The sequence below is a fragment of the Eleutherodactylus coqui genome, chromosome 2 (genome assembly GCF_035609145.1).
Source record: "Eleutherodactylus coqui strain aEleCoq1 chromosome 2, aEleCoq1.hap1, whole genome shotgun sequence".
Taxonomy (NCBI): Eukaryota; Metazoa; Chordata; class Amphibia; order Anura; family Eleutherodactylidae; genus Eleutherodactylus; species Eleutherodactylus coqui.
The window spans coordinates 217569063-217596812 of NC_089838.1; the positions used below are offsets into that span (position 1 = coordinate 217569063).

The following is a 27750-nucleotide window of genomic DNA, read 5'->3' on the forward strand; positions in this document are numbered from 1 at the left end:
GCCAGTATTAAGGGTCCTATGTAAACTGTTCCGCTGTCTTCGCTCCCCAATACTTGATGCCGCATTAGAAACGGTTCATTTATCACCATTAGCATTCCAATATCTGACTTATTTTCGTGCCATTTTTTAAATATCTAACATTGCGTCCGTTTGCATAAAGCTTGGTTTGAACTCTGACCCCAAGATGGCGGCGCCCATGCTGTGTGACGGGTGAGGGAGCCGAGTGCTGGGGATAGTGCCCTCATATCTGTGTGGTGTAGTACAGGTTGTGGGGATGGCAGGAGGGAGGAGTATTGTAGGAGCTGTTCCTCTTCACAGGAAATGAGGGTTGGAGAAGCTTCCACTGACATGTCGCCCCCCTTAAGGGGCTGTGTGGTCTAGTAGGGCTCCATATTCAGGAGCTACAATGGAGGCGGCTGCGGGACTGTGGAGGACCGGCTGTACACATCACCCATTCAGCTTCTAAGCACATGGTGTAATACTCCACCTGCCCTGCAGGGGCGCTGCAGGTGACATGTATACGTGCTGCTCGGTGCAGATGGCAGTAGATCCCTGGGTCCAGCTGTCATCATTGTAGTAATGTATATATTATTATTTACTCCTAGTGATGCACTAATATCCCAGCTGTTGTTTCCATATCAGATGGCAGCTGCGCCCCTCTCAGCCTCTGGGGTCTGCATACCTGTGGCGTGCTACTACTAGGCTGTCCAGAGGAATGCGCTGCGGACTACGTAAGGCACATGTCTCTTGCGGATACGTGTCACCGCGCACACGTCTGTCTCATGCAGCGGACCTACTTGTGAGCTCAAATTAGTTTTAATTGCACGTGTTTAACCCCTTAAGGTCCAGGCTGTTGTGGTCCTGAAGGTATCTGTAATACCAAGCATAAAACATACTGAAATGTCTTTTCTTTAGACTAGCAGTTACTGCGCTGACTCTGGGTAGAGATGAGGAGCCCAAATAGAGGGTTCAGTTGGGGACCTTTCACATGGGTGCAGTTATTCCACCCGGACGCACAGTGAGATGGAAAGCTAGTTGCAGATTTTGCAGAAAAGAAATCAGCATATTCCCGAGTTCCAGTTAGTAAGTTCTACAATGTTTTCTCTCATGCTTGAAGGGGTTGTCACAGATATGTATCGATCACATTCCTTCATTGTCCGACCGGTATGAACCTTGCTGATGGTTAGAACAAAATGACGGTGGCAATAGGAAACCTCTGCGCCACTTCCTCTCTTGACAGCGTGCTGTTCTTTAGAAGCTGTATGGTTGGTCATTGGTTATAGCGGGTTGACTGTAGGGCTTCTACAAAAAGCCAGGCGGATCCAACGGTACGCGGAGCGGAACAACACTTTCTTAGCACTACTGCCGTTTCATTCTAGCCATCTGCGAGAGTCATAGCGAACATTGATGGAATATCTTATCTATACGCCAAGTTATGGGGGGGGGTTTGTATGTTCTGAAATTGCGTTGCTCCAAGACGTCTATAACATTTGCACACAGCCAACTGTGTGTACAGGTCAACTAACTTTTCCATCCTTGTGTTTTCTGTAGATGAGGCTATACAGGGCTTAGTATGTGACCACCGTTTCTATTTTCATTATGTCACAAAACAAGACTCCTGAAAAGAAAAAGTCACGTCTCTCCTTATCGAAAACTAGAAAAGGATCGCCAGCAAAACCTTCAGCATCTCCGTCAATTGCTGCTCTCTTCAAGAATGCACCTCCACCAAAACTTTCCTGTCCCCTCTGTGGCGAGATGGTACCAAGGTTTGGTTTAAACAAGCACATTGATGAGACCTGTCCCAAAGCAAAGGAAGAGAATGATGATGTTGTACTGGTTTGTGAAACAAATTCACGACAGACCACCTCTACAAGTCCTCAAGTGCCACCAAAACCTAAGACCTCACCAACCAAAACTAAGGATAAAACCGATCCAAGCGTCCAGGTCCATGTGAATACTGAACAAGCTAGCCCCTACTTTGGAACAAATGTCTCCATTAGAGAACCCCCTATAGATGTAGAGGTTGTGGCCACTGTACCGCTGGGAAGTCTTGCATCCAAACTATCCAGGAGATATCAGACTCGGAAAGCTAAGGGTGATGCAAGCCAAGACATGTTACATGGTAATGACTGCACAAACGAGACCTCAGACCCACCAGAGCAAGGAGGCCCTGGCTACTCTGACAACATGACTTTGTCCTCAAGCTCTGACAGTATTAATAGTGTACATGGAATTACTAATCTGCCAACTGGAGAAGGAGTTGGATTATCACCTTCTGGTGCCAAACGTAAGTCTTCAGAGCAGTTGGACTGTGTAACAGATAAGGACATTGACTCTTCAAGACTTGGGCCTGGTGATGGCTTCTTTGGCCTAACCAGCAATTCTAAAAAAATGAAATGCGGCCATTCTTTGGAAACCAATTCTAATATTTCTGTTGAGAACCAGGAGGGTGGAGATCATGTAAATGTGAGTTCTACGGAGGACGGCAATAACCTTTTTGGGAAAGATGATATTGTACTTGATGAATTTCTTAAAACATTCAGTGAAACGGAGAGTCAAGTTGAAGTGAGTGATGGGGGCACAAAGGAACCTGCGTCTGAGCTCAGCATACCACCCTACTACCTGAGGAACTTCCTAATGGTGCTGCAGGCCATCATGGAGAATGAGGAAGATATGAGTCTATTCAGTGAAGAGGATACTGTAACTTTAACAACATTTTGTCAGCTGTCCGGTACCCTGCTCTGTATTTCTCTATACAAGTGTTTCCATTTTTAAGGGGCTTAAAAAAAAAAATTAAAAAAAAAAAAGGGCTTCTGACCATGTCTGTCATTAGACCAAATGCCCACATAGTCTTTGTAGTTAGTATTATTTTAGTATTATTTTGTTGTAGGGCATTGTTTTCAACTTGATGCTCTGTTAGGGCAAAAAGCTGGAAGATAAGATTTGCTTCTATGCCGGATTATCAGGCCAGGCGTTGGGGCTTGTGTGAGTCTATCACTCTGAATAAGCACAAATGCCCATTGGCAAAAAGGTTTCTAAACAACGGTTTGAACTTCATTGAACAGTAATGCAAGACTGTTCACACTGTTGTTGGAAGCCTCTGTGAGATGATTTTCAGTTTTGATGAGCAGAGCAGCACAGCATGCTATGCTATCCTTACCATCAAATGAGGAAAACCTCATGGTTGGTGCAACCAGCACTAAATGGAATAGAAAATCTGGGCTGCATTTTCAAAGCCCTTTAGTGAACAAGATTGGGTTACCAATGTCCCCCCATGCTATTTCGATGATGCAATTGGTCTTGTGTTTGTCTGACGTTGCCCTCTTTTATTTTCCTTTTGTGAATGTTGAAGCTGGAGGACAAAAGCTGTACGTTCGGCTCTTCCAACGCAAGCTGAACTGGATAAAGGTGAACAAGATAGAATATACGGAAATAGGCTCCGATCTGATCCTATTCATTGAAGAACTGAGTCACCATGGTTTTCTGCAAACAGGTATCGTACTCCATGTAGTATTGCTTTCTGTTAAAAGCCTGTTACTGTCACTCATGAGAAACTATCGCAATTTTTTCTAAACTCAGTACTTGTGTGAAACTTTTTTTAATTCCTTTAATGTCATGTAACCGTCTTGCAAATTTATATTTACTCAGTGTAACTGCGCCAAGTGCTAACGCAGCATAAATGCAGTCCTAAGCTCTCACTCATGACCTGGAGGTTGTGGGTTCAATCCCTGCATGGTTCAGGTATACAGCTCAGCCTTCCATCCTTCCAAGGTCGGTAAAATGAGTACCTAGCATGGTGGGGGTTAATAAATGAATTACTCGAAAGCCAAATAAGTAATTCAAATAACAAGATTTATTTATCTCTCAAAAGACATTAAAAGCTATGGACACCTTTAACATGGAAAAATAATTTGTACATGTTAGTGGAACTTTCACTCATGCTAACCTCTAAGGGTCCTTTTACACAGGATGATTGTCTGGCACTTAAGCACCCAACAATCGTCCCAGTGATAGTAGCTCCTATACTTTCACACAGGACCGATGATCGATCAGTAAATGGAGGTGGAGCCGGCTGAAGGGGTCTCTTCCAGCCATCTGCCTCCTTTCACAGAAAAAGTTGGTGAAAGATGATGGAATGCCAGTTTACATGGGCTGTCGATTTATGTATATGTGTGTAAATATACGTGTAAATTTACTTACCTGAAATTTCCATTTCCTGAAGTCCATAGGCAGTACAGAAACAAATGGGTTTTTGTGCTGCCTATGGACTCTTGGAAATAAAAAGTAAACTTACAATTTCCTGATCGTCCTACGGCAAAACAAAAGCAAATGGGATTTGATAAGCTATAACTTCTATATAGGTGTGGGGGGTGAAGACGTAATTTTAAACACTCTCTTGCCACAGATGGAACTTTCTGCTGCAAGTCTGTGCAACCAGTAGCGATTGATAAAGGTGGTTGTTGGTGATGACCCCATGGCGGTTCTGCAAATCTGCTCCAATGGGATATGTCCTCTTTCTGTCCAAGATGTCGCTGTAGCACATGCGGAATGAGTTCAAATTTTCAGTTGGGAAAGTCAAGCTGAAAGTTCATAGCATATTTACTTGTAGCTCTCACCCATCTTGCTAATGTATACTTACTAGCCTTTTGCCCTTTATTGGGGCCTTAATGTTGTAGAAAAAGGGCCACTGACTTCCTAAATGTACGTTAGTACTGCACGGCTAACATCCAGAGAATGATTGTTATCTTGAATCCTAATTTGCGGATCCGGAGAAAAGACTGGCAAGCACATTTTTTGACTAATATTATCTTGCGAAGCCACCTTGGGCATGAACCCTGGCATAGTGCGGAGTATAAGGCAGTCCCCCATATCCCTGAGGTAAGGCTCTTTTTGTACGATAGGGCCTGTAATTCACTGATACGCCTAGCAGATGTAACAGCCACAAGAAAGACATAGTTGTGAATGTCAGGAACTTAAGAAGAACTTTTTTCAGTGGCTCAAAAGGTTGGTTACATAACTAAAGCAGACAAGACTACAGATAAATCGCAAGACTGAGAAGGATCCTGAAAGGCTGGTGATAAATTCTTCATTCCTTTGAAGAAGATTCTGATCATGTTGTTGTTATTGGAAAATTTGTCAAGCAGCTGCGCATTAATGGAAATAGATTTGACCTTCTGAGTGTTTAATTTTAAGCTTTTCTCCAAGTCCCCTTATAGAAACTGTAGAATAGATGACAGAGAGTCCAGAGGAAAATTGTTGCCTAGGCATCACCTTTTAAGGAGTGACCAGGCTCTGTTGTATACTTTTACTGTAGCCATTAATGTTGTAACCCCAAGTGCTTTAGAGATTTGAAGCTGACGGCCTAGAGGGGTGTGAGGATGAAGAACACCGTTTTGGAATACAAGATCTTCTCTGGGTGGAACCCTACAGAAATCGCCCTTCGCTAGAGTCCGTGCTAGGGAGAACCAGGCTTGTCATGGCTAGAATGGAAGAATGGCTATTGGTTCTGTTTTTTCTTCCAACACTTTCCTGAGGACTCTTAGTATCAGTGGAAGAGGAGGAAACACATATACAAGTGTATCTCTAAAGGCCCATTTAGACACAACGATTATCACTCAAAATTCACCCAAAAGCCGTCTTTTAAGCGATAATCATTGTGTCCAACTGCACTGACATTGTGCAGTTTTCGTTAAACCGTCACTGATCTTCTCTTTCAGCGTGCTGAAGGACAACGATGAGCCTTATCAGGGATTCACAGTGGGATACAGCTGATACTATTGTTTCAGCTGTATCCCGCTCCCTGATGACAGCTGGGTATGAAGAACAGAGCGGTCCAGCTCTGTTCTCTATACCCCGCACGGAGCACTCAGCTATATAACAGCCAGGCTCTCCAAGCAGAGAACAGCTGGATGCAGAAGACAAGCGGGGACACCCCGCTTGTTCTCTGCATCCTCCGCTCGGAGTGCTCGGCTGTATAACAGCCGGGTGCTCCGAGCGGGAAACAGCTGGATGCAGAAGACAAGTGGCCCCGTTTGTCTTCTGCATCCTCTGCTCAGAGCAAAAGCTGATCGCTCAACGTTTGAGCGATCATCTTGCGCTGTAAATGACATAACGATTATCACTCAAAAGACATCTTTTGAGCAATAATTGTTATCTCAAAATGGGCCCTAAAGCCTCTATTTACACGACACGATTATCATGCAAATTGCTCATTAGATCGAGCTGTTTGCACAATAATTGTGCTGTGTGAATGCACGCAGTTAAAGACTGAGCAATGATAAGGATGATTGGATCTTTCATGCAGCCCTAAAAATCATTGTTGCTCTGCCGCTGTATTTTTCAGTTGAAACATGCGACCGTTCCTTTATGAGCGATAACCTGGTTACAGTAAATGGTGGTGGGCAGACCAGAACGATCCCCTGACTGATCAGCTTCCAGTCACTGAGCGATGATCCCCCTGTATAAAAGCACAAGAGCCCTCATGGTTGGGACAGCTGTCAGGCACTGAAGTACCCCACACTTGTCCCATGTAAAATATAGGAAAATTAGGAGAGCGCCCCATCTGTGAGTAAAAACTTCTGTGGTGATTGAAGATGAGGACACCCACCTGTCGTGGTGGTCGTCCAAACCACCACGTCATACGTAAGAACGCCTTGATACCACACTGTAATTCCTGACAACCAGATGGAACCAGGAAGAGCACACTCGAGGAAGCAGACAGCCAAAACAGGGATTGAAAATATTAATTATCATTCGTACTGAGTAAAACGTACAGGAGAGCCGGGGTTATTTACACATTATGTCCCATGTTAAAAGGAGTTTAGGACCAACAATGGGAAGGGAAAGAAGGGAGTACTAAGAAAGGAGCATTGTTTTCTGAGATCTATGTCTGATTCAGCAGGACAGCCCGCTTTGTCAAGGAGTTACACAGACTCTGCAGCAAGAAATTGGTAGGAAATTTTTAATGAAGACTATTTTTGGAAAATTGCTCAATTTTAAATGTAAAAAGCCAGTGAATAATACAAGTTCAGTATAAATAATACAAGTTCAGAATGCTATCAGCACCCCCGTGTGGAGAAGGACTGATAAAACTGATTGCTAAAATCAAGCTCACTTGATTTTAACGATCAGCGAAAAGAGCCCGAAATGCATGTGCCCTGTGCCCATTTACATCGATTATCGCTAAAACGATCACCGATGAGCAAAGTTTTAGCAATAATCGTCCAGTGCAAATGGGCCTTAACAGGCGCTGTCCGCTCTGCCACGCTTCTCCTCCGAAGCTCCAGCACACTTGTCTGCAGTCTTCAGCCAGTGCTTCCTGGTAAGGGGCTTCAAAAACCCCACCTCCTGGAAGAGCTGGCTCTGATTGGCTAAGCCGCGGCACTCGAGAACCAATCAGAGCCAGGTGGGGTTTTTAAAACCACTAACCAGGAAGAGCTGGTTGAAGACTACAGACAAGTGCCCGGGGATGCTGATGAAAAGACGACGCCTGTTAAGTGATGTATTGTTTTTTTTGTTTTTTTTTAAATGTAGCTAGAGGTTATTTAAGGGGAAAGAAAAGGATTTCCTACTGTAAAAGTTACATCACACCACATGAAAACCACGTTTTCGTGCGATGCAACAGAAAGGAAGGCTCAATAGGGAAACATGGGCTACAAAACATCGCAAATTGTGGCAATATTTAGCGTGCCAAAATTTTTTTTTTCCCAAAATGTCGCAGCCTTTAAAACCTTGCTAATGTGAAGGAGCTCATTGAAAAGCATGGACTTAACATACTTGAGATTTGTAGTGCTGTCGCTTCACGAAATAATTGCGTGATTTTGTTGCCCGTGTGAAAGCAGCCTTATTATTACTCAACATGACCTCAGCCGTAACACAAAAATGGTTGCAGTTATTGGAAAAAGTGACAGCACTTAGCAATTACTGATGAAATTCTACCCTTAAATCATGTATCCCATGACCCCCTTTCCATTGAAGTTCCTTGGACTGAACCCAAGATGGCTGACCGGCATCACTATAGTGCCAAAAAAAAAAACATTTTCCCCCCACTCATCTGTGTTCTACAAAATCTGTACTGGTATTGCTTTTTGTTTAGAATATATATTCATGTGGCCCTGACTTTTGAATCGCCCTGTATATTACATGAGATTATAAACTAGAAGGGAACCTATTTAGCCACTTTTACTTCCCATTTTAATGTAAGCAATTAGTCTTCATTTGAGTCTTTTCTTTTGTTTTTCCTCTAGACAGTGACTTAGAAGAACTTTCTGAAGCGCTCGACCTTCTGTCTGCACCAGAGCTAAAGAACTTAGCGAAGACTTTTCATTTGGCAAATCCAAACGCCCAAAAGCAACAGATTGTCAAAGAATTCCTTCGACTTTCCCGACAACGTTCAATCTTCAATATGAGCAAGAATCAGTCTGGCATTGGTGCCTCTATTCTTAAAAAGTAAATCCTTCCATACATTACATTACGCTACAAGTCCTCAGTTTTGTCTTTTTTTTAACATTTGTCTGCACTTTGTAATAACTTTGTTAATTACAGAGCAAAAGATGCTGCCGGGAGAGCCGTGCGGCTGTGCAAAGGTCCCAGGGCGGTATTTTCTAGAGTTCTGCTCTTGTTCTCTCTGACCGAGTCCATGGAAGTAGAAGAAGCTGCTAGTGCAGGAATGACCTCGCTCTCCACAGTGTTCATGGTTAATGTGGGGCATATGAAATTCCCACATTACACTGTGCAAAGGAGTACTAGGATATTCCGGGACAGAGAAGACCTTATCAGGTAGGGTTCTGAGAGGTTTGTACCACAGATACATTTCATCCTTCTGATATCAATCATTAATGAGTAGAGCACCGCCATGATGTCATAGATGTCCCTAGCAGAGCATGCACAGCTAATGATGTTGGCCTGCATGCTATTAGAAAAGGGAAGACTTGTATCAGATCAGCACAGATGGGATCTTCTGTGATATGAAATATTTAGTGTACAACCTAGGGTCATTCATTCATTCATAGTAACTTTGAGAGGTATATGATTTCAAGGTGTTTTCCAGGCAATTGTTATTGATGAGCTATCCTCTGCATCAATAGCTGATCGACTGCAGTCCGCTTCTTGGGACCCTGACCGTTCAGTTGTTTAGGCGCTTGCTGTCTGTCACGTGACAACACACGGTCACAGAGTGGAAGAAGATCACTTTGATCCCAGTGTAGTGGCCGGTGCTGGAAACTGCAAGTGTAGCTTTCATTAAAATTGGTTAGAGCTGAGCCTACAATACAACTGCTAGCCACTACTCTGTGGTCGGAGCTATCTGCTTCCGCTCCTTACCCCTGTTTGTTGTAGCACTGACAGCAAGCACCTGAACAACTGATCACTCAGTGCCCCAAGCAGCGGACCCCAGCCAATCAACTATTGATGACCTATTCTGAGGATAACTCATCTATTAGAATTGCCTGGAAAATGCCTTTTAATAGTTTAGGAAATTGTAATATTTACTTTATATGTATTCTAATTAGAGTTTAGAATTCTGCTTGCACAAGTGTAGGGGTGATCTTGACATCTTGATTCTGCAGTATGATATACTTGTATATTCTGGCATTTTATAGATACGAATCTGCAATGCACAAGCTGATAGATATCGTTGTCGCTATGAGCAATGGCAACTGGAAAGAAGCACATTTGATGATTCAGAGTGCCAGAGGGGAGTGGGATCAGCTGAAGAACGAGCCAACTTTAAGGTATAGTCAAAATCTCTGTGGTTGAAGAATTGGTGTAGGCAGAAATAATGAACATAATGACTTAATGTGGCGTTTCCCAACTCCAATCCTCAAAGCACCAAACAGGACATGTTTTCAGGATTTCCTCAATATTACACAGTGATGTTATAATTGTCAGACATTGCCACAGGTGCTATAGGATACCATAGGATATCCTGAAAACATGACCCATTGGGGTGCCTTGAGGACAAGAGTTGGAAAACTCTGGTTTACTGTGTTTTTCTTCATCCAGAGCTGTACCCAAGTTCAGGGCAAGAGTGCAATATGTAATGTAGCTTCCATTTCTTCATTTGCCCATTCTATAGGTACCATACAGAGCTGCCATTATACCTGCGCTGTTTTACTGTAGGCTGGGTGTATACAAGGATCCTATCACGAGGAGTAGAAATCCTGCAGAGACTCCATCATTACGAGGTAGCTGTTGTTAAAAAAAAGTTAACTTTTGTGTATGTAGCCAGGTCTGTGCTTGTGAATCTACAGGCAGAGTATAGCACAATTCTTCATACACTTTCAGGTATGTCTGTTTTTTTTTTAACTCAAAAGGAGGATTTGCTCCTGTGCACAAGTTGGGGACATATTGGGGAATGTGTGTCCCTTGGGCTGCAGTCCAATCCTCCTTTTTACTTCTGCCCTGTCTTCCTATTTTCATTAAACAGTATTTCTGATTATTATAAGAATTGGTGGCAGTAAAGGTTGAGGTACATATAAAAAAAAATGCTCACCCTTCCACCGCTCCGGTCTACTATTTATTTCAGCTACAGAGGTCATTTCGGTTGTTGACTTACACGGCTGCTGCAGCCAATAGAGGGCTGGATAGGGACGTCTTTAGTGGCGTCCTGTAAACCTGCCTTAGGGCTTGGAGCTCACGTGACAGGTTTACAAGATGTCGCCCATCATATGCTGTGGCGTTGGACCACCGAAGCGTGCACAGGGAGCCCCCCAAAAATTTACATGTGCAGAATGTATAACACTCCCCTTTTTTTTCTCGTCAACTTTAACTGGTATCTGCTTTTTTTTTTTATTGTTTTTTTTCCATATGATTACTGTAGATTAACCCATCCGCATCCTACTGCACTTGATCCTATTTTTTTGCTTTAATACTACCATACTAAGGCAGTTAAATGTACTAATGTCTTCTACTGCTACTGTAATGGTACATCTGCATGTCTTGGTAAGTTAGACTCCTCTCATATTTGCATTATGGTTTCTATTATAACGGAAGCAATGGTGCATCACTGGATCGCTCGTAGAACAAACATCATTGACTTACAGTGGGTTCTGGAAATCTAGTGCTGCGTGCAATGCTATTTCTCAATAGGGAGGAATTTACTAAGGAGGTTCTGTATGGAGCCTTCAACGCAGATGTGAACAGAGTTTGGCCGTAAGCTTCAGCCAAATAACTGTGCATGTAATTTGTATCAGGTAAACAAAGTGTTACTTCCCCTTTATTAAATTTGCTAAATATGTAATGACCAAATATTCCTCACTAAAGTATTGTTTACGGCTCGCAAGACAATAGCTTGGAGATTGGTGGATGGGCGGCCCCCAACGCTCTCAAAGGGGCAGAACATTGTTAATTCCAACCTGCCATACGAAAAGATAGTCAATAGATAATGCCCAAAGACATTTAATAGGGTGTGGGGGATATGGTGTGGCTCATCAGATGCAAACCTCACACTGGATCTGCCTCAAGGCATGTTGAGTAGGACTGTATCTAGGTCTGTCCAATGAAACGGGTATCGACTGTTAAAATTCTAATGTTATGGAAACTTAGTGTACCAGTGTGCTGTATTTGTATGTCTGATACGGATGTTGTATCTGTGTAACTCTCCCCTTAGGCTGCCTGCAGATGGCCGGTTCTGATCCGGCTGCGAGAATTCTTGCAACGGGACCCGACCCGAGCGCCTGCAGAGAGCACCGCGGACTTACCGGCTCCCGCAGCTCCGGCTCTCCCATGTGCCGGCGGTCGGGCAGTGACGTTTCTGTACAGGGCTCAGCGAGCCCCGCACAGAAATAGAGCATGCCGCGGTTTGTTTGCTGCGCGTGATTTTGCACAAACAAACCACGGCCGTCTGCATAGGATTGCGTGCTATAATGCAATCCTATGCAGACGTCCAGGGGCGGAAATTCTGCGGGAAATTTCCGCCCTTCTGCAGGCAGCCTTAATCTGAAGAATTCATGATATAGGCACAGTTATTTAAGTATATACTGTATGGTATATTTCTTGTTCAGTATGGCTAAATATAAGGAAATTGTTGGCAATGTTTCCCCTTTTGTATTGCAGGAAGCTGTTCAGTTACTACAAACCCTTTTGTCCCAACATGTTTACTGCCCAGACAGTAGGGGGCACTGGTGGGATCGACTTGTACTGAATTTACACCAGCATTTGAAGCTCACTCAGAAGGTGCGTATGCTGCTAGTATTAATAAAGTCTGGTTGTCAGCAGTGGAAGATGTAGAACAACTGGAGCATAAATAGGTGTCAAACTTTCATAGATGTGGGAAACCGCAGTCCAGACTATTCAGATCACTGTTGTTAAACAATCTTTAAATCTATTTAAAGGGGTTTCCCATAACTTCTTGGTTGCTGCTGACCAGGACATGTGACTGCTGAAGCTAGTGATTGGCCACAGCAGTGACCTTCTATAGACAGTGATTGGCAGCAGACCAGGACATGTGACTGCTGCAGCCAACCAGGAAGGACCGAGTGGTTGTGAAGCAATTTTAAGTTGTGGGAAAACCCTTTTAAGACCTACAAATAATAATAACGCTTTCTCATCACTATTCTCATTATCAGACTGGTGAGTGTAAACATCCTGAATTACTTAATGACATTTGCTTATCGAGTATTGCTTATTTATTACTGTGCATATACATGAGGTTCAGCAGTATGTCACTACAAGGTGTGCACTGCATGCAGGCCTTATATAGCATATTCATTATGATATCACACTGTTATAGTAGATGCAGTGTGCAGGTAATACGCCAGGTCCAGGCACATAAGGCACATCGTGACCTCCTGGGATGCTATTATTCAGCACTTGCATTTACAAGTAGACGTTTGATGACTTAAAGGGCCAATCTGGCAAAAGCACATTTTTCCATCTCTGCCCCCTGACCTGATGGTCCATTACACTCTGGAGGACTCCTCTATATATTGCATGTAGTGCCCCCCCCCCCCCCCCCCCATGATGCTCATCAGGCACCTACTTGATGTTGCTTTTCCTTTCACATCAGTCCTGTTATGCATCAGCACAGCATCACATGATCAGCTACAGCCTGTAATATCTGTACAACACTGCCATTACCATCTGTATTCATCTACTTAAACTTTTTTTTTCTGCGTCTGATTTGCGAATAGGTTAATTTACCTAATTTTGGGGTGCTGATTTCAGTGGAAGAATCAGATTCTATCTATCATGTCACATTTCCGAGATACACAGCACTAATACGGAGACAATAATACAGTATTGGCAAATATTGACTGGATTGAAATACAAAAAAAAATGACACTCAGTAATGTTTTTCTGGTAATGTATTTGTAAACGTGAGACCAACAGAAGCACTAAGATTGACATACTGCAACGTTCAAACTGATTTGGTTTGCCAAAATGGGATGATGAAGCTTTACTCTTTCATCACTGAAGGCACCCAAATTTACCGGGAAGAAATCAAGGTGTGATTGTAATAAGTGAATTTTTAGGGACCTTCTACATCTCATGTTCTTGTAGCTGTCCAACAGTTCACTCATGATGGATACATAGTTATTGTCTTTTCTGTAGCCCAAAAAGCCATGCACAGTCGCTTTGAAAGAGGACTAAGCGGCTAATTCGAGATTTGTGCGTTTTGTATCAAAGGTTGTATTTTTCAGTAATATTCGTATTTGTGGCCCAACATCAGTGCCCTCTTTTAGCTTTCCATGGCTCAGTTTGGGAAACCTTTCTTTTAAATGATTGAATGCTTAAACTTCTTTATCAAGAGCTTTTACGAAGTTCTTCATCAGGCCCAACTTGATATGCAGCGGAGGCAAAATGCCTTTATTCAGCTCAACCAATGGAGTATTCTTCACATTTTCTTCTCCAGGTATATATGATTTCCTCACAGGCCATTCCTTGAGTATTTCATAAACCCACCCTGTTAAGCAGTGCTGCAACCGTTAAATCGCAGCATATCTGCCTCTAGGAAAGGCAATAGGGTTCCCAGCAGCACTGCAATAATCCTCCAACAGAGTCAGGCAAATAGAGGTGCAAATGCCAGTAACGGAGCCCAAATCAGATAGGCTCCACAAATGCAATCCAAGTAAAGGGAGTAATAACTGGCAGCAATCCAGGATGTAGAAAAACACAAAACTTGTTTATTTACCCCATAACATAGAAAAAAGCGACGTTTCGGTCAAGTAGACATTCCTCAAGCTAAGCTTAGCTTGAGGAAGGTCTACTTGACCGAAACGTCGCTTTTTTCTATGTTATGGGGTAAATAAGTTTTGTGTTTTTCTACATCCTGGATTGCTGCCAGTTATTATTCCCTTTACTTGGATAGCATATCTGCCTCTCATGATCTTTATATTTTATTGCCTTCCGTATCCAAGCCATGCTTTGATATCCTTCTCTCATGACCGCTGCATAGGCCAAAGGCAGTGATGGGAGTTGGTTGCCTTTATACAATAGCACTGCTTTTGTACTGGAAGCAGTAAATAGTCTCCACTCCTGTGAGTTATGCTGAATACCCAGCTCCATCATCAAACCATTCACATGTATACACACACACACACACATTGACTTCTGCACTTCAATGTATTCAGATAAACAGGTGGTACTTGATCAAAAAGTTGAAATCTTTCTCTCTTTAGCTCGAAGGTTCCATGGCTTCAATCTAGAACCCAATAGTTCAGCTTCCTATTTCTAAAGTTGTAAATCTGGTGATCTGTCATGAGTCAGGGTTGTACTCTTCTACAGGTCGGCATCTTCTGATTAGCTTTCCTCCGTTAGGTCCAATGCAGGGGTTTGTAAGTTACGGACAGGAATAGGCAAGCCTTCCCCATGAGGCACAGGTCTATACAATGAAGACACATCTGCATGTCTTACTTTATGTCTGGTCTTACTGGAATGTCCTGCAATATTTGACGCAAAAATACCAATCTGCATGATTAGTTGGCTCACACCAAACCACTGGGACAGCCAGCGGCATGGCTCGGCCCCTTCCCTTCATCCATTCTGTTAGAGCAGTTGGGCAGGTTATACAAAGTTTTTATCCTGATCCCCGAGAACACAATCAAAATACAATATAAGCTTTCTTAACTAAATGGGTGATTGGCTTCCTTTTGAGTTTTGGAGTGAAGTTTACCAGTTGCCATAGTACTAGCTATAACTCTGATATGTCAGAAAGTTTCACTAGCTCACACAGGAAACACAGATAAATGCAAACTGAGATAATGGAAATGTTAAAAAATACCGACACGCTGAAGTAACAATGAAGAGAAGTGCTTCATGCAGATTACAACATGCACTAAACAGCAAAACCCCTATAGGCTAATGCCGTACCCTTCCCGCACAACTACGTTGTTCTGCCATCTAGTGACCATTTCTTTTAGAATTTCCTCCACTGTGTATTACATCCAAATAAAGAGTTTTTAGCATAGTCAGTAATTTAATTTTATACACAGAATTCACCAGAAAAGGAGCAAAAACACACAAAAAAAAACATTTTAAAAATAGAAAAAAATCTAAATTACATAAAAACCTTATGCTATACGGAATTTCCAAAGGCAAATTCACATTCTACACCCCAAAATCCATAAGAATTGATGTATCACATAGAAGTTCCAAAAAGCTGTTGACTAGTGTAATCAGTAACTGATGTCTTTGTCCCCCTTTAGGCAGTTTCTGTGGTAGGGTCCATTGAATAGCATCTCACAGACTGAGAAACTGACTTAATTTAATAGCACATAAAGCAAAGGAAATCTGAGCTGGTCAGAAGTGAGATCACATGACCATTATTTGGTTCTGTCGTATTGAGGAGCAGGAAGTGTAATAACAGCGTAGCGCTCCCGTTGATTTCAATAATAATGAAACCAGCACTCCCACTTCCTGCCCTGCCCACTGATGACGACTTCTGACCCCCTGCACCGACAGTGTGACAGATGACCAGCTGATGGATGAGGATCCTGAGCAGCAGACCCCCCCCCCCCCCCCCCCCATCCATCAGCTACTGATGACCAAAACGAGAGGATAAGTCATTAGTTGAAAAGGACCAGAATACCCCTTTAATTATAAAACCAAACCAAGTTAGTCAAACTACTAACAGCCACCTGTCTGTAAGCGACTTTGTGAGTTACATGTGATGTCACGGTCATGTGATCAGTCACCGGACTCTGGGCTCTGCCCCTGATCACATGACTGTGGCGTCATCACAGGTCCTAAAACATGCAGAGCCTGACGGCAGCCATGTGCTTGCAGGACCTGTGATGATGTCACCGTCATATAATCAGGTCAGGGGCAGCGCTGAGAGCCCTAGTGACTGATCATATGACGGTGACATCACAGGTCCTGTAAGCACACGACTACTGCCCGGCTCTGCTGCTTTAGGACCTGTGACCAACTCCAACTCCTTTCACTATATTATATTAGTAAGTGGCGCATTGCTAGTAATGTACATGTTTGTAATAATGACGTGTTAGTGTTTGTGTTTATTTGTTTGCATTGTATTTAGGCAATTACCTGTATTCTGGAGGGCTTGTCAGATCCCTATGTACGAACAGGTCATCAGCTGTCTCTGTACCAACGAGCGGAGAGAATGAGGGACTCTGCAAGCTGTAAGAAGTATCGCAGTATGTTCAATGACCTTCCCGAGATCAATGTAGAAGATGTCCCACATGTGAGCATAATATGGAATATTTCTGGGGTGGGGGTGGGAGTGTTACAAGAATAAAACAAGTATTAAAACATTGGGGTAGATTTGTGTCACTACTATGAGTGTGCTTAAAAGGTCTTATTGTTAAAGGGACTTTGTCCACTCCTGTGAGCCTACTGTGGTGGTGGTGGTGGTGTTGTTGTTTTTTCTTTTATAGCACAAAAATGTCATTTTAGGTAAATAAAGTGATTTGCACTTTTGCTAGTTTATCAAGCTGGATATCATATTAACATAAGTTATCTCAAAGTAGGGTGACAATTTAAGCATAAACATAAGCTGGTCGCCGAGGAAAGAAATATACAGTTTTTGTAACGCGTATAAGGAAAATGTTATGAGAACATGTTCTCAGAAAATTTTGCGTTTTGCCTCCTAAAAAAACGCAATAAAAGTGATAAAAAAAAACATGTGTACCCCAAAATGGTACCAATAAAAACTAAAGCTCGTCTCGCAAAAAATAAGCCCTCATAGAGCTCCGCCCACGGAAAAATTAAAAAGTTATAGGACTTTGAATACAGCGAGTTTAGAAAAAAATAATAATTTCCAAAAAAAAAGTGTTTTTATTGTGGAAAAAACTAAAAAATATAAGAATTTTGGTATCGTTGTAATCGTACCGACCTGCAGAAAAAAATGTAGTGTGTCATTTATGCTGCATAATTAACGCTTTAAAAAAAAAAAATCTATGGCAGAATTGATGCGTTTTCTCTACCAGAAAAAAAATAATGAAAGTTTTACAATATAGTCTATGTAACCAAAAAAAGTACCAATAAAAACTACAGTTTTCCACACAAAAAAACAAGCCCTTATACGGCCGCGTCGACGGAAAAATAAAAAAGTTATGGCTTTTGAAAAATGGAGATGAAAAAATACCAAAAATCGTTTGGTCCTCAACGCCAAAATAGGCCGCGTCATTAAGGGGTTAAAGAACTTACAATCACAAAATACAAACAAATATGGAAAATGTTTCACTAACTAGTTCTAAGTAGTAAAATATATAGGTGATGTGTTTCCTTTATTGTGTTGACTTCTGATCAGGTTACCATCAAAGGCAAGATGTATCCCCAAACTGGTATGGGAAAAAATGTATTCCTGAGGGAGGACTTGACCGAGGAGGATGGAGAAGAAATATCCCTGTCCACCGTCATGTGTTCAGTTGAAGAGCTGGCCTTGGCACATTATCGAGCTCTTGGCTTTGACCAAGGTATGTTTTATATGTTACAGATCTTCTGCATTTAGTTAATAATTTTATTATTATGGCCTATACTCCAAAATTACATGGGTGACTTTCAAATGGTCGTCAGTCTTCAGCGTTCCCATTGAAATGAATAAAGCAACATCACGCTTGTGCATCCACTGCTCCATTCCTGCAGGGATCTTTGGGTCCCCATTCTTGGGATCGGTGGGAGTCCCAATGGTTTGACCCTCGCCTATCTCTGTCCTGTGGTGGGAGATCACTTTTCTATAATGGCACTACTCGTTTAGCTGGAGCAACTCTGCAAGTCAGTGGTTTTAGTATCCGGGTCTTGGAGTCAGGTAGAAGCTATCAAAACGTTGATCCAGGGATTATTCTGACTGTCGTTATGGGGTCGTGAAGGAATTTTTTTTCCCCCAAATTGGCTGATTGGCTTCTGCCTTATTGTTTTTTTATTTTTTTTACTTTTTTCCGGATCAACAAGGGAGGGTGGAAACAGGCTGAACTGGATGGACTTTGTCTCCCTTCAGCCTAACCTACTATGTTAGTATAGAAAAATGGCCTCTGGAGTGACATTCTGGCACCTGCCATTCTCCTCTAGTATTACTGGTTTCAGAAATCAAGAAAGATACATTTTGTTTGAATGAATATGATTTTTTTTTCCACATGTATATGTTACCAAGAATAATGTTTCATCCCCTTTTCAGGAATTCATGGAGAAGGGTCGACATTCAGCACGTTGTATGGCTTGTTCATGTGGGATATAATCTTTATGGAGGGTATCCCTGACGTCTTCAGAAATTCCTATCAGGTACATGTGACTCATTGATTTTTTTTCTGTATGATACGGATAATACAAGCATATAGTTGCTGCCACCAGTATACAGTAATATGACCAGCTATACTGCCTATGGATGGATATTCATGGCCCGTGATCAAGACGGAATGATCTCTGCAGCAGTTCTATGGTGTCATTTGTATTCTATGTGGTTTTGCAGGCATTTCCCTTGGATCTTTACACAGACAGTTTTTATGAGAATAGAAAGGATGCCATAGAAGACCGTCTCCGGCTGCTGCAGGACTCTCCTACGGAGGTTCTGCAAGACATGATGGCTGAAGTGTGGACTGCACATCTAGGAGAATCGGCAGCACTAGTCAGTTGGGAACGTTTCTCCTCTCTACAACAGGCTCAGGTATTGGTTCAGTAGTATGAGTTCCCCAACCAGTCACACACAGTTCTTTGCAAAAGTATTTACCCCAGTGGTATTCCTTCTGTTTTGTTGTTTTACGACCTGGAATTAAGAATGTATTTTTGGAGAGTTTGTACCTTTTTTGATTTACACAACATCTCTGCCACATTGAAGGTACAAAATATTTTTGTTTACTGTGACACAAAAATTAAGGCAAAAAAGAGAACTTCTAGACACGGGAATTTTCGCCTGTTCATTCAAGCAGTATTGCTCCAAGTTCTTCAGGTTAGATGGGTCATGTTGGTGTACAGCAGTCTTTAAGTCATGCCATGGATTCCCAATTGGACTGAGGTCTGGGGTTTGATTAGGTCATTCCAAGATTTTTACAGGTTTCCCCTTAAATCGCTCCATTGTAGTCTTAGCAGCAAGTTTAGTGTCATTCTCCTGCTGGACGGTGAACCTGGTTTTCCTCCAGAATGGCCCTGTAAGTAATGCCATCCATCTTTCCTTCAGTCCTGACTAGTTTTCCAGATCTTGCTGATGTAAGGCAACAGTATGGTGCTGACACCACTGCACTTCACTGCTTGAGTAGGAGTAGTGTTCTTGGGGTGATGGGAAGTGTTGGGTTTGCAGCACACCTAGTGTTTACCATGGCGGCCAAAAAGTTCAATTTTAGTCTCCTCTCACCAGAGAACCTTCTTCCATGTGTTTGTGGAGTCGGCCACATTGTGTGTGGTCAACTCAAAACATGTTTTTCTATATTTTTCTTCAAAAAACGTTTTTGGTTTTTTTTCCAGACGCTCTTACATAAAGTCCCAATCCATGGAGTGTACGGCTTATAATGGTCCTATGGACAGATACTTCCATCTCCATTGTAGATCTTTGGAGCTCCTTCAGAGTTATTGTTGGCGTCTTTGAGTCTCTGATTAATGTCCTGCCACCTGAAGTCCTGAAAGTAGTTCTACCCTTGGCCTGTGGATAGGTGATAAAATTGAATTCTGATACAACTCCTTTAACCCCTTCCCGCTGTAGGGTGTACATTTACGTCCTGCGGGGTTGGAGTATGTATGAAGGGAGATCACGAGGCGACCTCCTTTCATACAGCGTGTGTGCTGGCTGTCTCTTACAGACTACACCCACCGGCATCAGCCCCACTAAGTCACGCGGCTGAACAGAGCTATCAACCCTTTAAATGCCACTGTCAATTCTGACAGCGGCATTTAAATCTCCCGAATGATGTTCAGGAGTGCCGTATGGCGCCCTGCGAGAAGATCACAGGGAACTGTGCGGGTCTCATGGGAGCCAGGGGTCTTCTGGAAGGCCCCCAGGCGGTCTTGGCAGAATGCCTATTAAGTCATTCCCGTGGGGTGGCTTGATAGACTGCCTGACTGATCGCAGTATGATTTAATCCGTCCGGGACACACTGCTGCACTCCATATGTGACGGGCATCTATCTGCATGCCATAAGCAAACTGGCATGAAATGTCACACAAACCAAAAGCACTACATCTTCTCCAATAACAGGTGCTAACTAATGTAACAAATATTGTCTGATACTTGGGACTATAGTTGCTAAAGTAAATAAAAGACAGAATCCGCCAGTATAGATTTTGGCCAATGTATTTTGGATTTCCCGTGAGACTTGTTGCTCTCCACACAGGGCCTGGTGTCCTGTCTCGGTGGGCCAATATTAAGTGAAATATGCAGGAAAATGTCCAAAGATATTCGGCACTGTAGAGGAGGACTCCCTGATCTAGTGGTGTGGAGCGTCCAGAAGAAAATGTTTAAGGTAAGTTGATGTTTGTGGCACAGTGTAAGGATGGCAGCAGATGGGTAAGTGTCCCTGCCGGTACACATTTACATGCTCATTGATGCTTACTGCATAGAGAGATTGAATCTGGATGTCATTTAAAATGCATGTCCTCTCTGTATACAACGAATGATCACTTAGTGAACTGCTGATTTTGGGTTGTTTTGAGAAAAAATAAATTTCCTGTCATGTTTGGTAGATCATGTGGAATTTAAAGGGGTGTTTTCCAGGGAGATACTATTAATGAGCTCCTCAGCATCGGGCATCAATAGTTGATCAGCTGGGGTCTGCTGCTTCGGACCTCGGCCAATCAGTTGATGAGGGGCTCACTGACAGCACTACTACACACAGGGGTACATAACAGAAGCTGCTGCTCCACAACTGTGTAGTGGTCGGCACTTGTAATTGCAGGCACAGTTCCCATTGATTTTAGAGAGATCTGTGTCTGTAGTTATAAACGCCAAATACTACACGGGTCGGAGAAGCAGCCTCCGCACTGACCTCTGTGTATTGCGGTGCTGACAGTGGGTGCCCGATCCGCTAGGATCCAGCGTGGTAGACCCCGGCCCATCAATTAATGACCTATCCTGAGGTGGTCCTCAATAGTACGCTTTGTAAGAAAAAAAAAATGTAGCCCCTAGAAGGAGTTGTCGTTTTGCTGCAAAACTCTACATGCTGCAGATATGCAAATGATTACAGTTGTGATGTGATTAGATGAACGGTCTTGTCACCTGAGGCCCTAAAAGTGGTTCTATCCTTTGCCCATAAAAAGGCTCTCAGAGTCTTCTTGTGTGTAGTGGACCTCTTTTCCTGCTTGTGTAGAGCTTGTTGGCCACTAGACGCCTCTACGACACAGAGAAGAGATTTCACTCAGTTAACAATTTGAGAGGGGCGCATTATGGGATTGTGAGAAGCTGGATGGTCGTATTGATGAATTGCCCACCATCTGGGTCATTCTGACTAGACTGTTAAGATTTGTTGGGGCCAGTGGATGTGTGAGGGCACACAAGGCGATTGGGCTCAGGGCACACTCAACAGACCTCCAGTAAAGAGGATCGGCTAACGAGTACGAGCAGCTCCAACTGTTTCATTGTCCACAATCCAGAAACAGGTGGCATTGTCACAGGCCCCTGTGTCTGTCTGAACCATTTTCTGGCACTTGGCAGAAGGACATTTGATCTAACGACGCCCATTACATGTACTGACTTTGACACCAACCCACCATCGCTTCTGTTTGCAGAGGTGTTGCAAACAATGAAACTGGACTGCTATGTAGTGGAACTGGGTTGTCTTCAGTGTCAAACCCAGCTTTAGGACACAGAGGATGGCCATGTTCATGTCTGGAGACCTCGGGGAGAGCGCCTCAATCCTGCCTTTGCTGTGGCGCGGCACACTGCCACCACTGCTGGTGTGATGGTCTTTGGGGGTCATTGTATATGACAGTCGGTCACCCCTAGTAGTGGTACGAGGGACAATGACAGCTCAGCGATATGTTCAGGACATCCTGCAGCCACATGTGTTCCTCTCATGGCGGCTTCCAAGAAGGATTCTCCAGCAGGATAATGCTCGGCCGCACACAGCAAGGGGGTCACAGTAATGCCTCCACAACATTGTCGCACTTCCATGGCTGCACAGTAAACAGACTGACTGCAGTCTGTCAACAAAGAGGACAGAGCCACGGGGCTGTCACTGCCAGGAGAGGTACGTATTGGATCTTTTTATTATTTTCAGGCAGGCAAAACAGGAATTTTAAAAAAAAATTAACTCTGACAACCAAGTATTTTTATTAAAAAAAAAAAAGAAGCCTACTCCAGCCACCAGGTGGCACTGTTTCACCCCAACCTATATAGAACATTTAGGATAGCTACACGCTCCTGCTATCCGTTCAATAAATGTTCCAATGGAGCAGGCAAAGCTGCAGCATGTGAACGTCTGGATTGTTTTCACATAATGCAGAGAACCATTTGCTTCTTGATGCTTATTATTTTTTCAACGTTGGGGGAAAAATAAGCAGAAGCCGTATAAAATAAACAATTTTGATGCTTCAAACTTGTGTAGAGAAAGAAACAAGTGGGGAAAAAAATCTCACAAAAATGAAGTTCAAAAAATGTTAAGAGTAGATCCACATATGGCGTGTGAGGAGCGCCATGTTTTTGGGGTGTTTTTGATTTTTGTGTGCCTCGATGCTACTTTGCAGTTTATAGTTTGGGGATTGCTGAGCGTTTATAGTGTTCAATCTCTGATTCTCGCATTGCAATGAATAGAGCAGCAACAGACAACCGTGTCCGATGCTCTAGTCCTATGGTTCATGGTTATCCCCATTTCGGTACAACCCCTTTAAAGGAACCCAGTCAGTAGACTCTTGTTGGTTGAACCTCGGCTAGTATGATACACAGCCATTATAATGAACTGTATTTTACTTGAAAAAACTTTACTTTGGAGAGAGCTGGCCAGGGGGAGAAGGGTCAGCCGGGCTGAAGGCAAATCAAGAGAAGGCGAGCCACGCCGGGTGATGCCAAACTACAGATGAGCGGGGTGGCACACTGCTCCGTGCTCAGCGCTTTCTAGAGCTGCTGCAATGTTTCCCAGTACAACCTAGTTCTGGGATCATTAATCTGATACTTTGGTTCCCTTTTTACGTTCTTCTTTTTAAATCGTCTTTCTGCTGTGAGCAGGAAACTCTCTGCCATAATGGGCGGCAGCCAGTTACTGAGAGAAGGAAAGAAACCCACATGTACTCTGCTTAAACATACATGGGCTTTATGTACTCCGAAGCCTGTGTATATCCGCATCAGAAGTGTGATCCGAGGCTGCGGCGCAGACCCAGCACGCTGCGGCGCAGACCCAGCACGCTGCGGCGCAGACCCAGCACGCTGCGGCGCAGACCCAGCACGCTGCGGCGCAGACCCAGCACGCTGCACTGTTTTGTCTGGGGAACTAACTCTGTTAGTTCCCGTAAAAGGATGGATCCAGCATCCCGTTTTCCTGTTTGTTCACGCTTGTGTTCAGCTTTCTTGTGCAGTGATAGAGTCCAAGCTGGTTTGGGTTTTTTAGAAGTAAGAGAAGGCAGCCAGTATGGATCAGTTCAAGTTTGAAGATGTAATGCAATATCTGGAGTGAAACACATTGCGGAGGGTGAAATATGTGGCCATTTCACTGGATCATTGGCAGCCTGTGGATTTTCAGCATGGCTTGGGATCAATTTAGATTTTTTTTCTTTGTCACTACCTGTGGATGGGGTTTTAAACCCCCCACCCCACCCCACCCCACCCCACCCCCAGATGTGTTTGGTAACCTGTTACAGGCTTTCAGTGCAAAATCCATGCCGAAGATTCAGGCAATGATAACAAATCAGCTAATTACTCTGAACAACTAGTTTCTTTCCTAACTTGCCTGATCACTCCATAATTCAGATCTTTTCATCATTGAATGTGATTGCCTAGGCTCTATTGACATCTCGTCTGAGCTCAGATCCAGCGATGGTTTTTATGCTGAGTGGAAGTCAGCGATAAGAAATTGTGAATTTACACTGCATCATTATTACCCAAATTCATTCATTACTTCAGCGATGCTGCAGGAGCCCCTGTCTGGACACATTGGAGCAGAATGACTAGTACTGTCTAATAGTCAAAGGACAGCATATAGCTGAGGGCTCTTTCCCACGAGCGGATATACGGCGATGGCGTTTTTCCATTTTCACGTCTGCTCCATATAAGTGCCTAAATGGACAGCAATTTTTCGTCCATTGACACAACCACAAGCATCGTTTTTAGCTTAAAAAAAAAAAAAAAAAAACACACCACACTCCAGAAAACCCTCGCTCTGCCAAATTCCTCAGGATGCCTTCCAATGCCTATATAGATGCACCTGTAAGCTGTTCGCAGGGTTGGATGCTGCAATACTGCCCTCCGCTCCCTTCTCTTTCCCTGCTACCATAGGAGTCTATAGGATCTGTTAGTGTATATTGGCCAAAACATAGTGCCAGAGCTATGTTTTGACTGAGCGTATATGTGCCGGTCATGTATATGTTCACAGGGGTAGCGTATATACGCTCGGGCGTGAAAATGCGCTGTATATGCGCTTGTAGGGATTAAGCCCTAAAAAAAAAAAGTCTTAAATTTGCCAGTTTTACCACGATGAATGATAAATTTGGCCCATATTTACTGTCTAGTCTATCTTTTTATCACCTTTTAGCTCAGTTTAACTTTTTGGAACATTTTTTGTGAAAAAAGTGACACCCCCTTTTCAAACTGGGAGGGGAAAAAGTGTCTAAAACACAAATCTAGTGCAAAGCATGCTATACTTTTCTGGTGCATTTTCAATAATTGTAAAAGTGCAATATCTATAATTTGCATTGTGTAAAAAAAAAAAAAAAGTTATGTACATACCAACATGATTGATTAAAATAAAATGTATGCTCTTTGGCCCTCTAGCAAGTGAATAGGTATATATATTTTTTTTCCATAGGTCCAATCTACTTAGAAAATGTGCTGCTCCTTCCAGTGCCAGATTTCTCTCTTTAAAGGCCCCTTCACATAACAGCCCTCTCTGATGAAACGGATGACAAAGTTGATCCCATAAATTATCTTGGGAAAAGTTTGAATCCAGCAGCTTCAAGTGTGCGAGCAGATGTCTGTCTGTGCATGAAGGTGTGCACAACTGTCATCAACTGCTGTATGTGACGTCAGTGTAACGAGCCGAGCAGCTCCACAAGGCATTCATACTCAGTGAGACAGACTGCAATAAATCTATCTAAACCAGTCTGAAGTTGTGCCAAATCTATCAAAATAGCACGGACTGTGTGTGATAGATTTGCTGCATCTTGATGGACGTAAGACACTTTTCTCTTCTTTACACAACCTCTTGGCCGACTCAGTTTGATCATGTTTTTTTAACTAAATATTGCAGCACACTATGCAGAAAGGCTTCTTCAGATGGGTGTATTTTCCATCCATGTTTCGCAGACAGCAGACAGATGACCTGGTGGGAAAAAAAAACTTGGTGCATGTTCTATTCTGGTCCGCATCTTGGATGATGAGACATTCAATGGGCACTGTCCTTGCAGCTCGACAGCACATAGATAGGGGTGTTGTGTGCTGTCTGATGGGAGTTGGACCTGTAGCCCTCAGGCACAATTTCCAATATAGCCATCTGAATTAGGCCTAAATTTGGTACAATTTAGGAATCTCAGCTATGCCTTTATTTTAAGATTTTTAGCAAGACTCTAGTGAAGAGCAAAGAGTGTCTAAAATTTGGAATAGATCTTGTGCAGCTCTGTAGGCTGTCCCTGTATATTAGAAAGATGCATATACTTCAGTTACAGCTGTCCCACAAGTTAAAATGAGCAGCCCGGAACCAATTAATTTAAGTAGTTTTTTTTTTTTTCTCAATGAGATCATACCACATTGGAAAGCTAGTAATTGGTTTTGATTTTGAACTCCCCAAAGTGTCATCCCAAAATATAAAATGAAGATTAAAGAAAATTAAGTAGTTAAGAAATAAGTATCTTATCACTAAAATTCCCATTTTGATTGACTTGAAAATCCAGTCAATCACACATGCTGCAGAATCGGACTGGCATTCTATACAGTTTTGTATGAAGGTACAAGGCCCAGAGCAGACCATCTTATGTCCTGTAAAGTCACTGTATATAATCATATAGAGATGGTTTTCCTTCATTCCTGACTTCAGATACAATATTGCCTTTAATAAATTACTCTTCCTCTTGCAGCTGGTGGAAGTAAAGGGACCCAACGATCGCCTGTCACATAAACAAATTGTGTGGTTGCACGAGCTGAAGAAGATGGGAGCAGCTGTAGAAGTATGCCATGTCATTTCCATAGGTGCAAAGAGTAACAGACTGAATTGACTAGCTACTGTACAAAGTGTATATGAACTGATACTTGCCAAAATAAAACTTCCACAATGTAACTTTCTCACTTGTTATTGAAAGCTATTACTGTGGGTATGAAAGTCTGCCCATAGGAGGCAAATACTAAGCAGAAAGTGTTGGGCTCCTGCACAGCCTATAGGACTTGTTGGAAGCAAGCTCATCGGTTTTAGTTGCGGGTGAGACTTCAATGTATGTGACCACATCGCATGTACCTGCGGTGGCCAATTGTGCTAGGTTTCTAAAGAAATAATGCAGCTATTCTGGTCTTGTTAAACAAACAATAGGAGCCGAAGGTCAAGCATATGTATGGGAAAAAAAAAAAACCTACAAAGTATACTTAAATAAAGATACAATGGCTTGGTGAACATTCTTAAATGGAAAGAAGTTGGGATACAATGCCCCAACTAGGTCACGGCTGCCTGTTGCTTATGCGATTTTCAGCCACACTGTGGGTGGTCAAAGATTGCAGCCCTAATCTTGTAAATATACCTTTTAATGGCTAACAAAATACATGATTCTAGAGCCAGCTTTCGAAAATACTCCGGGTTCTTCCTCAGGCATAATGAAATAGATTCGAAGATCTATGCATACATACACACATATGACAAGGCACAGATGTGATCTTTTAAGTGCAAATTAATCACATCATAACAGCATAAAATAGAGCAATAAATTGAATTAGCCCACTGATAAAAAATGTGAGGGTTTTATGGTCTCTTAATTAATGTTAGGGCGTCACCAGTCCTGTGTGTTATCTGTGATATAGATTTCCTATACTTCCCAGTCATGCATGAATCCTCTTGATGAATTTTATCCTCTGTTGAAAGTGTCAAAAGTTATAAATTTGTACTCCCAAATTCTTCTGTGGCTTTGGGATTTGAAATAGCCTTTAAAGGGGTTGTCTCGCGGCAGCAAGTGGGGTTATACACTTCTGTATGGCCATATTAATGCACTTTGTAATGTACATCGTGCATTAAATAGGAGCCATAC

At 42.8% G+C, this 27750-nt stretch overlaps 1 protein-coding gene across 7 annotated transcripts; it reads left to right on the top strand.

Moving 5' to 3' along the window:
• The first annotated feature begins 38 nt into the window (after positions 1-38).
• Positions 39-26798, top strand: FAN1 (FANCD2 and FANCI associated nuclease 1). 7 transcript variants are annotated; one of them, XM_066592484.1, is made up of 15 exons: positions 39-210; positions 916-1083; positions 1552-2731; positions 3353-3493; positions 8247-8448; positions 8545-8778; positions 9600-9731; positions 10076-10184; positions 12055-12174; positions 16478-16642; positions 17711-17876; positions 18575-18678; positions 18866-19060; positions 20718-20846; positions 26599-26798. In XM_066592484.1, the coding sequence occupies exons 3-15, from the start codon at positions 1600-1602 to the stop codon at positions 26734-26736; spliced, it is 2967 nt and encodes a 988-aa protein (XP_066448581.1). In that variant the 5' UTR covers positions 39-210; positions 916-1083; positions 1552-1599; the 3' UTR covers positions 26737-26798. The 7 variants fall into 7 exon arrangements, with proteins under 7 accessions (XP_066448581.1, XP_066448584.1, XP_066448580.1 ...); XM_066592487.1 differs by lacking the exon at positions 916-1083; XM_066592483.1 differs by lacking the exon at positions 39-210 and having other exon boundaries at positions 233-1083.
• Positions 26799-27750: the final 952 nt, after the last annotated feature.

Bases quoted from the DNA above. Each gene is read 5' to 3' on its own strand.
- FAN1 (XM_066592484.1), top strand. From the start codon at position 1,600: ATGTCACAAAACAAGACTCCTGAAAAGAAAAAGTCACGTCTCTCCTTA. The intron at 12,175-16,477 runs GTGCGTATGCTG...CATTGTATTTAG, and splicing joins ATTTGAAGCTCACTCAGAAG to GCAATTACCTGTATTCTGGA. The intron at 19,061-20,717 runs GTATTGGTTCAG...CTCTCCACACAG, and splicing joins CCTCTCTACAACAGGCTCAG to GGCCTGGTGTCCTGTCTCGG.